Below are 13,814 nucleotides of genomic sequence, written 5' to 3' on the forward strand. Positions count from 1 at the left end.
GATATTTAACCTTCAGATTCAGTGTATTTTCTCTCCTGATTGACAGTCACTTCCAAAGACCTGTTCAACATTTCTACCCAGATGTTCTACTAGCATCTCCAGAAAGCTCCTCTTACCAGTTGCTTTATTTAGATGCATGCCTCTTCCATTCCTCTTGGTGAAATATTAAAAATCTCTGTAGCAAGACCAAGTGTCAAACCCTTTCCCCTCTTCTTACTAAGGACAAGCTGCCTGATCTCATAAAGCCTGTTTTCCCACATGATTATCAGAAAGCTTACAGGGGTCATACATGTAAATTACCTCACACAGAGCCTGCAGATGGCAAATGCTGCACCCGCATTTAAAAACTGGATGAACGATATGTAAAAGTGGAACTCAAATAATCGAGTGGACTAACTGGCAAAGGATAGAATCACATAACGAGTTCATTAGAGTTATACAATTATCTGTGTGCAAAAATACATGGAAATGCCAACTTTAAACTGCAATATATATATATATTTTTTCCTTGAGACAGAATCTTGCTCTGTTGCCCAGGCTGGAGTACAGTGATGCAATCTTGGCTCACTGCAACCTCCACCTCCCGGGTTCAAGTGATTCTCACGCCTCAGCCTCCCAAGTAGCTGGGATTACAGGCACCTGCCACCACACCCAACTAATTTTTGTATTTTTAGTAGAGATGTGGTTTCACCATGCTGGTCAGGTTTGTTTCGAACTCCTGACCTCAGGTGATCTGCCTACCTCGGTCTCCTCAAGTGCTAGGATTACAGGCATGAGCCACTGTGTCCGGGTGCAATATGCTTTTACATCGGTATCTTGAGACTTAGTAAAGTCAATCTTTCTTTAATCTGAGTAGAAGTGATAAAGTAGGGTCCCCAATCAAAAATACTCCATTTACTAATATTATCAGGTCAATCTTTATCTGTCTTGATTAAGCAGAAAGTCTAGTGCCTAATGGCTGGGCCCAAATCCTGGCTCTGATGCTTATCAGTTGGGTTACTCTTGGATAAGTTACCTAATAGTTCTGTACCTCAGTTTCCCCATCTGTAAAATGAGGGAAAAACAGAATCTGCCACGCAGTGTTGTTGAAAGGGTTAAAAAATTAGGTACAAAGCACTTACAACAGTTCTTGCCACAAGGACAGCACTCAAAAGATCTACTGGTCATTATGATTCGGTATCAAATATTTACTAATAAGACAAATTATATGGTAATTAAAGAAAAAATCAGTTAAAAGATCTTCCGAACATGGTCAAATCTGCAATTATACCCCAAAATAACTATAGGATTTTAAGAGAAAGTTCTCTTTTCTACAAAGCAATTTAGGTTATTATTATTTTCGGGTTTTTTTTTGAGACAGAGTCTCGCTCTGTCATCCAGGCCAGAGTGCAGTGGCATGATCTTGGCTCACTGCAACCTCTGCTTCCTGGGTTCAAGTGATTCTCATGTCTCACCCTCCCGAGTAGCTGGGATTACAGATGCCCACCACTACACACAGTTAATATTTGTATTTTTAGTAGAGACAGGGTTTCACCATGTTGACCAAGCTGGTCTTGAACTCCTGACCTCAGGTGATCTACCTGCTTCAGCCTCCCAAAGTGCTGGGATTACAGGTGTGAGTCACCATGCCTGTGCCAATTTAGGTTATTGCATAAGAAGAAAAACAACCCCTTAATTCTCCTCTATGCTAACCATCTCATTGAAACCCTTCAAGGGTGGTGCTAGCCAGGCTAGGCCAGACCTCAGAAGGGACTGTACCTCTTAGGGCCAACACTGAACTATCCATCTGAGCAGGGTGTGGGGAGAACAACCACTTTGCCTGCTGTTCTTAGCCCAAACATACTCAATGAGTGCCCACAGCTATCACCCAAAACTCAAAGGCAACTAGGGAATCAGAGGAACCCTAAAATAAACAACCTCTGTGGCAAAGGAAGGTAACTTCCTATGAAACCCTTTGTTACTTTTTTTTTAATGTTTTTCTTTTCTCAGCAGCAAAAACATTAAGTGAGAATTACACTTTACCCATAACTCTTTCCTCAGGTCTTCATTCTCAAATTGACTTAGCTGATTCAAAACATCCTCAATCAAGTGATTCCTTCTGACTGTTAGATCAAACGTGGGCATCAAAGCAAATTCAGACTCTCTTTCTTCCTCAATTGCTGCCGCCATAAGATAAGCTTTATGTTTTTTACCCTAGGAAAACAGAAACAGAAATATTACACTTTATTTTACCATTGGCCCTCTCTAAGTAAAAATTTGGAAAGCAGAATAAACTGGTTCTGCTTATAAGTGCAGCTCACCTTTATGAAAAGAACCTTATATGCACCACTGAAGATAAATGATAACATACAGGGACCTGAAGAATCAAAGCCTTTGTGGAGCCAACCTGGATGAGCAAGTAAGTTACCAACTGCAGGTTTTATCAGACCACTTTCTCCTATACACACAATTACTAATGCTTAAGATACCAAAGCTACTTATTAACAAGCTGAGAGACGTATTGGTATCCATTGAAACAGTGAACTGCAACATGATGCTTTCTCATTCAGAAGAGAAGTTCAGATGCTTAGAAAGCAAAAAGGCTGCAGGAAAAAAATCCAGGTGTGAGAGATGTCACCAAAGAGCCTATTCCAAGAAAAAAAACCTAGACAAGAGATTTTAAGGGAGAATTTACCTAAGAAGTTAATCGAAGAGAGACAAGCGGGGAAAGAGAGAGGGAAAGATGGACAGACAGACAGAATGTCCATTCAGAAACCAAATGGCAATTTTAGGTCACCCAAGTCTATGGTTCGGGGCCGGGTGCAGTGGCTCACACCTGTAATGTCAGCACTTTGGGAGGCTGAGGTGGGCGGATCACTTGAGGTCAGGAGTTCGAGACCAGCCTGGCTAACATGGTGAAACCCTGTCTCTACAAAAAATACAAACATTAGCTGGGTGTGGTGGCAGGTGCCTGTAATCCCAGGTACTTGGGAGGCTGAGGCAGGAAAATCGCTTGAACCCAGGAAGTGGAGGTTGCAGTGAGCCGAGATCATGCCACTGCACTCCAGCCTGGGCGGCAGAGGGAGACGCTCTCAAAAAAAAAAAAAAAAAAAAGTCTATGCTTTTAGCAGAAAAAGGAGTAGTCAAATATTACTTCTATGAAATTATCTCTGGAACCTTGTTTAAAATCAGGAGAGAATAGGTTGTCAGAGTTGAAGCAAAACAAAGTTCTTTTATCTTTTTTTCTTTGATTTCCCTTTGTTAAATATTTCATTATCGTCATACTCAGAACTCATAAATCAATTTCCCATTTTTATTATGGTAAATGCATTATATTAAACTATCTGCTTTAAGGACATATATTTGAATGTTATACATACATATAACATATGTCTGCATATGTAAAAGTGATAATAATACCCAACCCTTTGGGTACTTTGTGTGAGGCAGTTTTAAATGCTTTACCTGTATTAACAAATTTAATCCTTATAAAATTGCAATGAGGCAGGGATTATCTCATACAATTCCTTGGGAATTTTCAATTGCCCGCTTTTACTACTTTGGTGGTAAAATATTTTGTTAACGTTTGATAAGATATCCATACACTTTGCTGGATATATCTACAAACATAACCACCTCAGTTAGTAACAGTACCATATATAGAAAAGGGGGAATCTGTACAAACCTCTATTATGGCACTATCACAGAGTAGTAGCCATTTATTGGGCTCCTAATTTCAGGAATCCTCGGCCACCTCTATTCCTGCTACCGTATCTTTTCATTAGATTGTGCCTCCTTACACAGGTGCTAGTCAAGCCCAAGTCTGTTATACCTCTTTGAGTACTATTCAGAAGACTACAGGCTGCCACTGCCAACTTCAGGTAAAAACCCAATAACTAGGCCAGTTGACCAAGCTCCATCCCTTGCTACCAAGGCCCTAATTTGCCTTAAGGTGAAGATGATCCAAATTATGACAGTCTGCCTTGCCTTCTTCATTAGAGTGTACGCTCCTTGAATGCCACAACCATTGGTTTCACTGGTAGGTGGTTCTCTTATCACCCCCAAAATATTGCATGATTAAGAAGGCACTTAGCATGTGATTTATGCTAATGAAGACAAATAGGCATACATACCTCTATTTTTAAAAGTGTGTCTGTATGTAGTAGTTTAATTTTCGACAGATGATTAAAGATAAATGGAAAGTGACTAAATATGACCCAGCATCCTGCATTTTCTGAAGTGTCCTAAAAATGGAAATGACAACAATTCTGATAAGTTAAAGGACAGAGAAACCTTACACTTTACCTCATAGCCTTACATCCCTGATGGTATAAGGTCTCAGTACTTCCAACAAAAGCAATCCAAATTACTGGTCCATAGTACTAGTAGTAGAAAATGTGTTTTATATGTATCAATGAAAGGTATATAGAGAATGTTTAGTGCCCATTTAATTTAGCAATTAATTATAATCTTTGGATGCTTTCCCAAAGACTCTGTTCTGCTGAAACCTGAGTTTCTGCCATGTGAATAAGCTCAGTTGCATTTGGTAAACAGAGAATGATATAACATGGGTAGCTGGTTAGCTCACATATGAATTTTGCTGGGCAAGAGTTGATGTGCTAGGAGAATTATAACCTTCAGAGAAAGAAAGAGAGACTTCGGGCCAGCTGCTACCTTGGCAGTAGGAGCCCTTCAACTGTATTTTCAGAAAATAAAAAAGAAGTGCTTACATCCAAGACACTCTACCCACAGGTCTTGGCTCTTGACTCCTAATGAGTCTCACTGCCTTCTATGACCACTTTAAGGGTATCAGAGCTCCACTAGTTCTTCTCCAATTACAGTGTAGATAGATTTCTACCCTTTCCTTTTTGTGCATTTTTCATATTCCCATAGTCATCTCCCAAGGTGTCAATCATTTTTCCGCTGGAACTCTGACTACAAAATTGCATAGATTTTGAGGAGTCTTAATGTTTCCCACAAGCCCTGCTATTTCTATTGTGCAATTTTGCAGAGGACAAGAAATGCCTATATTAACTCACTGATTATCAATTTCCCCCTTTAAACATGCTATACCTACCACAGTCATTTTCCACAAGCACCTTCTGCATACTTCTACAAAAAAATTGAGACGGTACAAGAGTTCGTCTACTTGGAAAATACTTTCAGGTAGTTGACATTTCATCTGGTTTACCTTAAATAAAATATGACTTGTGAAAAAGTTTTATATTTAAAGACAATTTTGCTTAATAGCTGTTAGATTATCAAATTAAATTATAAATGAAACACTCTTATAATGACCAGAATAAAATTCTATCCAATTCCTCCATTGCCAAAGTCCCAAATTTTCATGAACATAAATATCTAAGATTTAATAGTAGAGATTGATGATATAATGATAAACTTCTAGTTATTTTTAATTCATAGAAAAATTTTAAAGAACTTTTAATCCAAAGAAAAAAAAAACAACGCAATATCCCAAAGTACTCTGGGGTCCAGTTCTTCAGGTCTTAGTCTTCAGGACTTAATAATATACCACCTTATAGACATTCACTCTGCTGAGGCATTTGTGGAACATTCCCCTACTGAGAGGAAATTTTCCAACCCTCCATCCCATATGATATGACCTCAGGGTTATTATGACTATTATGACAGACACATGAACACCCTGGCATGTCGTGAAGACAATGAATAATAATGACACTAGACACTTCGGGCATTAGTGACTGTTAGTATTTGACTTGGATGGGCGTTATCCTGAAATAAATTACTCTCAGGTGGTCTTCTAAAAACTCATCTTGGCTATATGCACTGAAACCATGTGTCTAGAATGTTCTTATTGACTCTCGTCCAGACCTCAAATATTCCAGGCCCCCCAGTACTACCACCCAAAGCCTGGTGAGACTGTTTCACCCTGTAACTATGGCTCTCTGGATCTGATGATCTTGGCCTTGCATTATCATTATTAGCCTCAAGATATCCAGAGTCACAGAGAAAATGGGTGCTTCATCTTCATGGTTCCTGGTGGCCTCCTGCTGAGGTGCGGAGCCTGACAAATATCAAATATTCTGATGTTATCTATAGGGTCAAAGGACAAAGCAGGATCCCCTGAAGATTTCTTTTGTTGCTGCTTCAGTATTTCTTGTGATTCTCTTTGTAAGTAGCAAAAGCTTGTTAGAATATACCTTCCCAGAGCTCTTCAATAAATTTCTTATTTTTTCAAAACACAAATTATTTGTCATTAACCTTTCCCTTTTGTAAAATAAAAAATTTAAAACTGTTGAAAATAGCCATTGCTTTTCAATAATATGGCAGTTTTTTTCTTCAACAGTATGATATATTAGGTACCCTGATCCACTGAAAACACCTAGAAATACAGGAAAAGCTGTAACAAATATGTTTAAAGGCATTACTGATTTTTTAGGTAGATGGAATACTCAGGTCAAAAACCAAATGAAAGTGGCATTTGCCTTGAGAGCATCTGCCCAACCTGGTGAACGTAAACTTCAATTTTCAATGGTTGGGGCTTTGGGGAAAGGAGGCAAAGCCCAGACTGTTCAAATTAGGGAGTCCATAGGAGAAGTTATCCCCACAAGTCTGAGACCCAAAAGGGTTAAACCATCAGGTAAGGATGAACTAGAAATGAATAAGTGCTTTCCCCCACTGCCATATCAATCACTCCAACTCCACCTTGACCCCAGGACCACAAGGCAAACTGTTCCAAGTTCAAATGGTGCTGAGCTGGGGAAAAATTGTCCCCTATAGGATCTATAATTACAAAAGAGCTCTCCCTCAACTTTACCACCCAATTCTAAAAAGCTTCAAGCCAAAAATGTAAAGTACTACCAAACTGGTGGTATCTCCAGGAGCCTGGCAGAAGAAAATTCTCTGTGAAGAAAGCCAGTCCTCAGGTAATTCCAAAAGATAAAGTTCCAAGGAAACGGACAGCTCTCACACATACACAAATCACAAAATACATGAGGATAAAGACACCAGGAGGAAGATTCAGCAGAAACTGACCTGCAAAGACTTCAGATACCTGAGTTATAAGGCATATATATTCAGATAAATAAAAGGAAAGTGTGAAAAGAACAAAGAAATTATAAATAATGAGCAAATTATTTATAATTTAAAGAACAAATTCGAGTATCTAGAAATGGAAAACATTAATACTTGAGATAAAAACTTAAAAGGTAGTATTAACAGCAACCAAAATCACTGAAAAAGGAATTCATGAACTGGAAGACAGGGCTGAAGAAATACCATCCAGAATGGGGTACAGAGAGACAATGAGACGGAAAATATGACAGAAAGCTTAAGGGACATGCCAAATAGACTGAGAAAGTCTAACATATCAATAACTGGAATTTCAAAGAAGAGAGTCAATATTCAATTAGATTTGAAATGTGGAACAATTTCTAAAAGGAGGGAAATACCCTTAACCTACAAAGGTTATTTTCAAAAACCTAATAGAAGGCCAGGCACAGTGGCTCATGCCTGTAATCCCAGCACTTTGGGAGGCCAAGGTGGGAAAATCACTTGAGGTCAGGAGTTGGAGACCAGCCTGGGCAACATGGCGAAACCCCATCTCTACTAAAAACTCAAAAATTAGCCGAGCGGGGTAGTATGTGCCTATATTCCTGGCTACTCAGGAAGCTGAGGCACAACGATAGCTTGAACCCAGGAGGCAGAGGGTGCAGTAAGCCAAAATCGTGCCACTGCACTGCAGCCTGAGCAACAGGCTCTTTTTTTTTCTGTCTCAAGAAAAAAAAGAGAAAAAAGCCTATAGGGCTGGTGTGGTGGCTCACCCGGGTAATCCCTGCACTTTGGGAGACCAAGGCCTAAGCAGGAGAATCACTTGAGGCCAGGAGCTCAAGACCAGCCTGAGCAACATAGTTAGGCCCTGTCTCTCCAAAAATGAAAAAATTAGCTGGGCATGGTGGTGCATGCCTGTAGTCCCAGTTACTCAGGAGGCTGAGGTGGGAGAATCGCCTGAGTCAAGGCTGCAGTGAGCCATGACTGCACCACTGCACTCCAGCCTGGGCACAGAGTGAGATTCCGACTCAAACAACAACAACAACAACAACAAACCCCTATAAGTAAATGATACTAAAAGCATTTCCTTTGGAAACTAAGAATAGTCCATGAAAAAAAATTTCCTTTAAAATCACAAAGAAGTACCCACTTTTACCCCACCTCTATTTAACATCATATTAGAAGCCCTAGCTAGAGCAAGACAAAGGAAAATAATAAAATGTATATGGACTGGAAAAAGAAAACATTATAAAAAATTCAAAATTTTGGCAAATTTGAGAATTTGGCAAATTTGCTGAATATAAGAATCAATACTCAGGCCAGGTACAGTGGCTCACACCTGTAATCCCAGCACTTTGGGAGGCAGAGCCAGGCAGATCACTTTAGGCCAGGTGTTCGAGACCAGCCTGGCCAACATGGTGAAACTAAAAATACAAAAATTAGCCAGGCATGGTGATGCGTGCCTGTAATCCCAGCTAATTGGGAGGCTGAGGGAGGAGAAGCACTTGAACCCGGGAGGTGGAGGTTGCAGTGAACAGAGATCACACCACTGAACTCCAGTCTGGCCAACAGAGGGCAACTCTGTCTCAAAAAAAAAAAAAAAAAAAAATTAATATTCAAAAATCAATGCATTCCTATACACCAACAACAGATAATATAATTTTAAGATACTATAATAGTGTAACAAATGCAAATGTCTTGGGATATATTTGACTAAACAGACTTTAATAGTAAAATAACAAAACTTTACTGAAAGACAACCAATAAGTGGAGAGGTAGATGCTATGAAGATTCACAATAGTAAAGATGTCAATATAGTGAAACACAGAAATATAAATAATTAAATATAGATTGCATGTAATTCCAATCAAATTCTCAATAAGACTCTGTGTGTGTGTGTCTCCATATATAACCTGACAAGGCAATTTAGAAATATATATGGTAAATTTTTAGCAAAATTTATATGCCAAAAATATTCAAGACTCACTTCAGAAACAAAGCTAGGGTACTTCTCTTACTAGATATGAACAATTAATGTACAGCCATACAAAAGGACCCATGGTATAGTGGACTCATGGTACAAAAGGACCCAAAAGTGAAACCCACACATGGAAACTTGATGCACAACAGTTTGTATTGCCTATCAATGGAGAAAAGGCAGCATTTCAATAAGTGGTGCTAGGGTAACTTTTTCATATTAAAAATAATAAAAATAAATTTACAGTAAGTTTCTAATTGCATTAAACAGTAAATTGTGAAATGCAAAGCTAAAGTCAGTATTTCCTTTAGACCTGGACAAGAGTGTCCTCTGCCCTAGGACCATGGTTCTTGCAGTGGCTCTCCTCCAGCCAAGCCTCTTCCCCCAGAATAAGGGGTCTGCAGGGCCAGGGGGACCTGTCTATTTTCAGCCCACACATCCCCTTCTAGATTGGGCTACATATACCCAGGACCTGGGATTCCATGTTCAAATGGTTCCAGGCCTGCTTCTGGCACAGGCCTCTCCACTTGCTTGGTCTCTAGAGAGTGAACTATGTCACAACTGAGACCCTCCAGCCTCAGGGTTGGCTAAGGAGGGTCTATGGTGGGAGGTGGGATAGAACTCAGACATATGGGCTGAGGTGTCCACATATGGGCATGTGACACGCCTTCTGGTGTGGGACAAAACCAAGAAGAAAAGAAGAGCAGAGGGCTGCATTTAAGCTACCACTTCTCTTCTCTTTTCTTTTTTTCTTTTTTTTTTTTTGAGATGGAGTCTTGCTCTGTCACCCAGGCTGGAGTGCAGTGGCACAATCTTGGCTCGCTACAACCTCTGCCTCCTGGATTCAAGCGACTCTCCTGCCTCAGCCTCCCAAGCAGCTGGGATTACAGGAGCGCCCACCACACCTGGCTAATTTTTGTATTTTTTGTAGAGACGGGGTTTCACTATGTTGGTCAGGCTGGTCTCGAACTCCTAACCTTGTGATCTGCCTGCCTCAGCCTCCCAAAGTGCTGGGATTACAGGCATGAGCCATCAAACCCAGCAAGCCACCACTTTTCAATGTAGAATTTTAAGAAGACTGAGATTTCTAAATTCAAACCTGGCCTCCCCTGTCATTATGAAGGTTTACTTGTCAAAGAAGGAGGACAGTGTATTTTATTAACAGTTTGTTAGACAGGTTTTTAACCTTTTAAATATTAGACATATGGTATATATCATTTATACTCTTCCTCTGGCCTTGGCTATTGTCCTCTTAGAAGACTACCTAGGGCAGTTTTGAAGACCTAATCTAGCCCTCTGTTATTTTTATAGTCTCACTGGTAACATAGCCATGACCATTCATTTTTGTATTGCCTGTGGCTGCTTTCATGCTACTCCTGAAAAGCTGAGTAGCTGCAGTTGTGACAGAAACCACATGCCGCAAAAAGCCTAAAATATTTACTATCTGGTCCTTTCCAGAAAAAAGCTGCCGACCCCTGATTTAGGGTAATAATTTAAAACCTTTATGGGAGAAAAAAAGCTTAAAACAAGACACAAGGAGTAAAATTATATAAAGAAATGGACGGACAAATTTATCTACATTAAAATTAAGAATGTGAGTTTGCCAAAAAACACCATAAAAGCAAAAGACAAACTATAACTGGGATACACCATTTGCAACACATATCACTGACAAAGAAGTAGTATCCAAAATATAATTCTTATAAGCAGTAAGAAAAAGTCAAATATTGGCCGGGCACAGTGGATCTTACCTGTAATACCAGGACTTTGGGAGACTGAGGTGGGTGAATCATTTGAGCTCAGGAGTTCGAGACCAGCCTGGGCTACATGGTGAAACCCCATCTCTACAAAAAATACAAAAATTAGCAAGGCATGGTGGCTTGCACATGTAGTCCAAGCTACTTTGGAGGCTGAAGTGGGAGGATCACAGGAGCCTGGGAGGCAGAGGTTGCAGTGAGCTGAGATTAAGCCACTGCATTCTAGCCTGGATGACAGAGGGAGAACCTGTCTCGAACAAATCGAAATCCTTTACGGGAAAAAAGAAGTTTAAAACAAGACACAAGGAGTAAAAAGAAATGGATTGACAAATTTATCTACAATAAAATTAAGAATGTGAGTTTATACCATATTTGCAACACATACCATTGACAAAGGAGTAGTATCCAAAATAAAAGAACTCTATAATCAGTAAGAAAAAGTCAAACATCATTTAAATGAACAAAAGTCAAGGACAGGCATTTCACAGAAGAGGAAACAAATACTGCAATTATAAACATGAAAATATGCTCTAGCGCATCTGAACCAGGGAAATACAATTAAAACCATAATTTGGTATCATTTTGTATCAAAAATATTTTCAAAATGGAGCAACGGGAATTCTCATCATCTCCTGGAGAGAATTTAAATTGGTCCAACTGCTTTAGAAGAGTTTGTCACTACCAGGAAAGAGCAACACACACATATCCATAGCTTATCAATTCTAGAACTAGGTATGAAAACCAGAACCAACTCTTGACACAATAACACCAAGAGATATGAGCAAAAATGTATTATAGCAGCAATGTTTTCTCATAGAGGAACTCCCAACAAGACCAAAAAAAAAAAAAAAAACCCACAAGAATTGCAAATAGCATATACATTTGTCAATATTGGAATGGATAAGCAAAGTATGGTATATTCATACAATGAACTATACTGCAGAGTGAAAATGAATGAAATACAGCCATAAGCATTAATCTGGACGAATCTATAAAACAACACTGAGCGTAAGAAGCATGTATTCCATTGACATAAATTTTGAAAATACCAAAATTAAACATCATAGTGTCTATAAATACATACATATAGTTCTAAAACAGTAAGAGCAAGAGAATGATTATCCCAAAATCCAGGATCATGACTATCTCTGCGAGATGGAGGGGTTGCAATCCATGAAGGGTACACAGGTATTTCTAAAGTACACAGGTATTTCTAAAGTACTGGAAATGTTGTATTTTTTTTAACATGGGTAGTAAGGACACTAATGTTTATTTTATTATTTTTCTTTGAATTCTAAATAGGTTTTTATATATATATATTCCTTTATATGTATGATGTAATTTACAAAAAACAACATTTAAAAAAATAGCAATATAAACTTCATATGTCTCACAGGAGTCTGCTTAAGATTCAAGCCAGCTGAAAGCAAGGGAATTTTTACTGCTAGATAAAAACACAGAGGTTTCTAAAGGAACTCTTACCCTGTGCAGCTTCTTCAACATTTCTAGGAGAGCTTGAACATTACCATTCTCCTCAGCACTTTCATCCCAGTAATCCAACTGGCATACGACAGCTGTTTTAAACATCTGGACCAGTTTGCTGAAAGTGGATTCTTGCAGAGTTGCCCAATACTCTTCTGAGGAATACAAGGAAAGCAAATTGTTTTAAAAATGAGTTTTATTGTGGTTTTTTTGTTTGTTTGTTTGAGATGGAGTCTCGCCCTGTGGCCCAGGCTGGAGTGTAGTGGCACAATCTCAGCTCACTACAACCTCTGCCTCCCAGGTTCAAGCAATTCTTCTGCCTCACCCTCCTGAGTGGCTGGAATTACAGGCGCCTACCACCATGCCTGGATAATTTTTGTATTTTTATAGAGACAAGGTTTCACCATGTTGGCCAGGCTGGTCTTGAACTCCTGACCTCAGGTGATCCTCCCACCTCTGCCTCCCAAAGTGCTGGGATTATAGGCGTGAGCCACCTCACCAGCTTATTGTATATATTTGAGGTCTACAAAATGTAATGGGATACATATAAATAGTAAAATTGTTACTATAGTGAAGCAAATTAACATTTTTTTGCAGGCCAGGCATGGTGGCTCACACCTGCAATCCCAGCACTTTGGGAGGCTGAGGCAGGTGGATTGTCTGAGCTCAGCAGTTCGAGGCCAGCCTGGGCAACATAGAGAAACTCGGTCTCTACCCAAAATACCAAATATTAGCTGGGCATGGTGGCACGTATCTGTGCCACCTCGGGAGGCTACTCGGGAGCTACTCGGGAGGCTGAGGTGGGAGAATCACTTCAGACTGGGAGGTGGAGGCTGCAGTGAGCTGAGATTGTGCCAGAGAACTCCAACCTGGGTGACAGAGTAAGACCCCATCTCAAAAAAAAAATTTTCTTTTTATAACAAGAACAGCTAACATCTACTTATTTAACAACAATAAAATCCCTAATACAATGTTATTAACTATAGTCCTCCTGTCGTCTTGTCTAGTAGATCTCTAAGCTTGATCCTACACATCTGCTTCTTTGTGTCCTTTGAACTACATCTCCACATTTCCTTTCCACCCCATCCACTAGTAACCACTATTTTATTATCTATCTCTGCATATTTGACCTTTAGAAGGAAGGTAAATATAATTATCATGTATTTTACTTAGATTCTTGAAGGAAAAAAGTAGCCAATATTTTCTGAAACACGTAACAAAATATTTGAGTATATATCATAATTACAAAAGCACACTTGTAATAAACTTTTCACTGAATAAATACAATTACTATTACAAGTTTAGAATTTAACTTTCTGGTCGCTTGAGCCCAGGAGTTCAAGATTACAGTGAGCTACAATTGTACCACTGTACTCCAGCAAGGTGACAGAGTGAGCCCCTGTCTCTACTAAAAAATACTACTAATAATTTAACATCCTGGAAAAGTTCCTTTACAGTTAATAGAACTACAAATTTGATGTAATTAATTTGTGAAAAAATATGAGCAAAATTAATCACATTTTTGCTGAGATGAAACAGTATAATGCGTTAAAAATTAAAAATTGTTCGTGATTGCATAATTTTCT

At 39.2% G+C, this 13,814-nt stretch overlaps 1 protein-coding gene across 1 annotated transcript in view; it reads right to left on the reverse strand.

Annotated features, from left to right (window-relative positions):
* Window positions 1-13,814, reverse strand: part of HERC5 (HECT and RLD domain containing E3 ubiquitin protein ligase 5) — a 50,122-nt gene that overhangs the window by 15,074 nt on the left and 21,234 nt on the right. Inside the window, exons 13-16 of the mRNA XM_050790428.1 lie at window positions 12,229-12,383; window positions 5,057-5,170; window positions 4,113-4,223; window positions 2,023-2,193 (exon numbers count right to left, since the gene is read on the reverse strand). Coding sequence (XP_050646385.1) covers window positions 2,023-2,193; window positions 4,113-4,223; window positions 5,057-5,170; window positions 12,229-12,383 — 551 coding nt within the window. The remainder of the gene's footprint in view (window positions 1-2,022; window positions 2,194-4,112; window positions 4,224-5,056; window positions 5,171-12,228; window positions 12,384-13,814) is intronic.

This window comes from Macaca thibetana, chromosome 5, assembly GCF_024542745.1.
Source record: "Macaca thibetana thibetana isolate TM-01 chromosome 5, ASM2454274v1, whole genome shotgun sequence".
Classification (NCBI taxonomy): Eukaryota; Metazoa; Chordata; class Mammalia; order Primates; family Cercopithecidae; genus Macaca; species Macaca thibetana.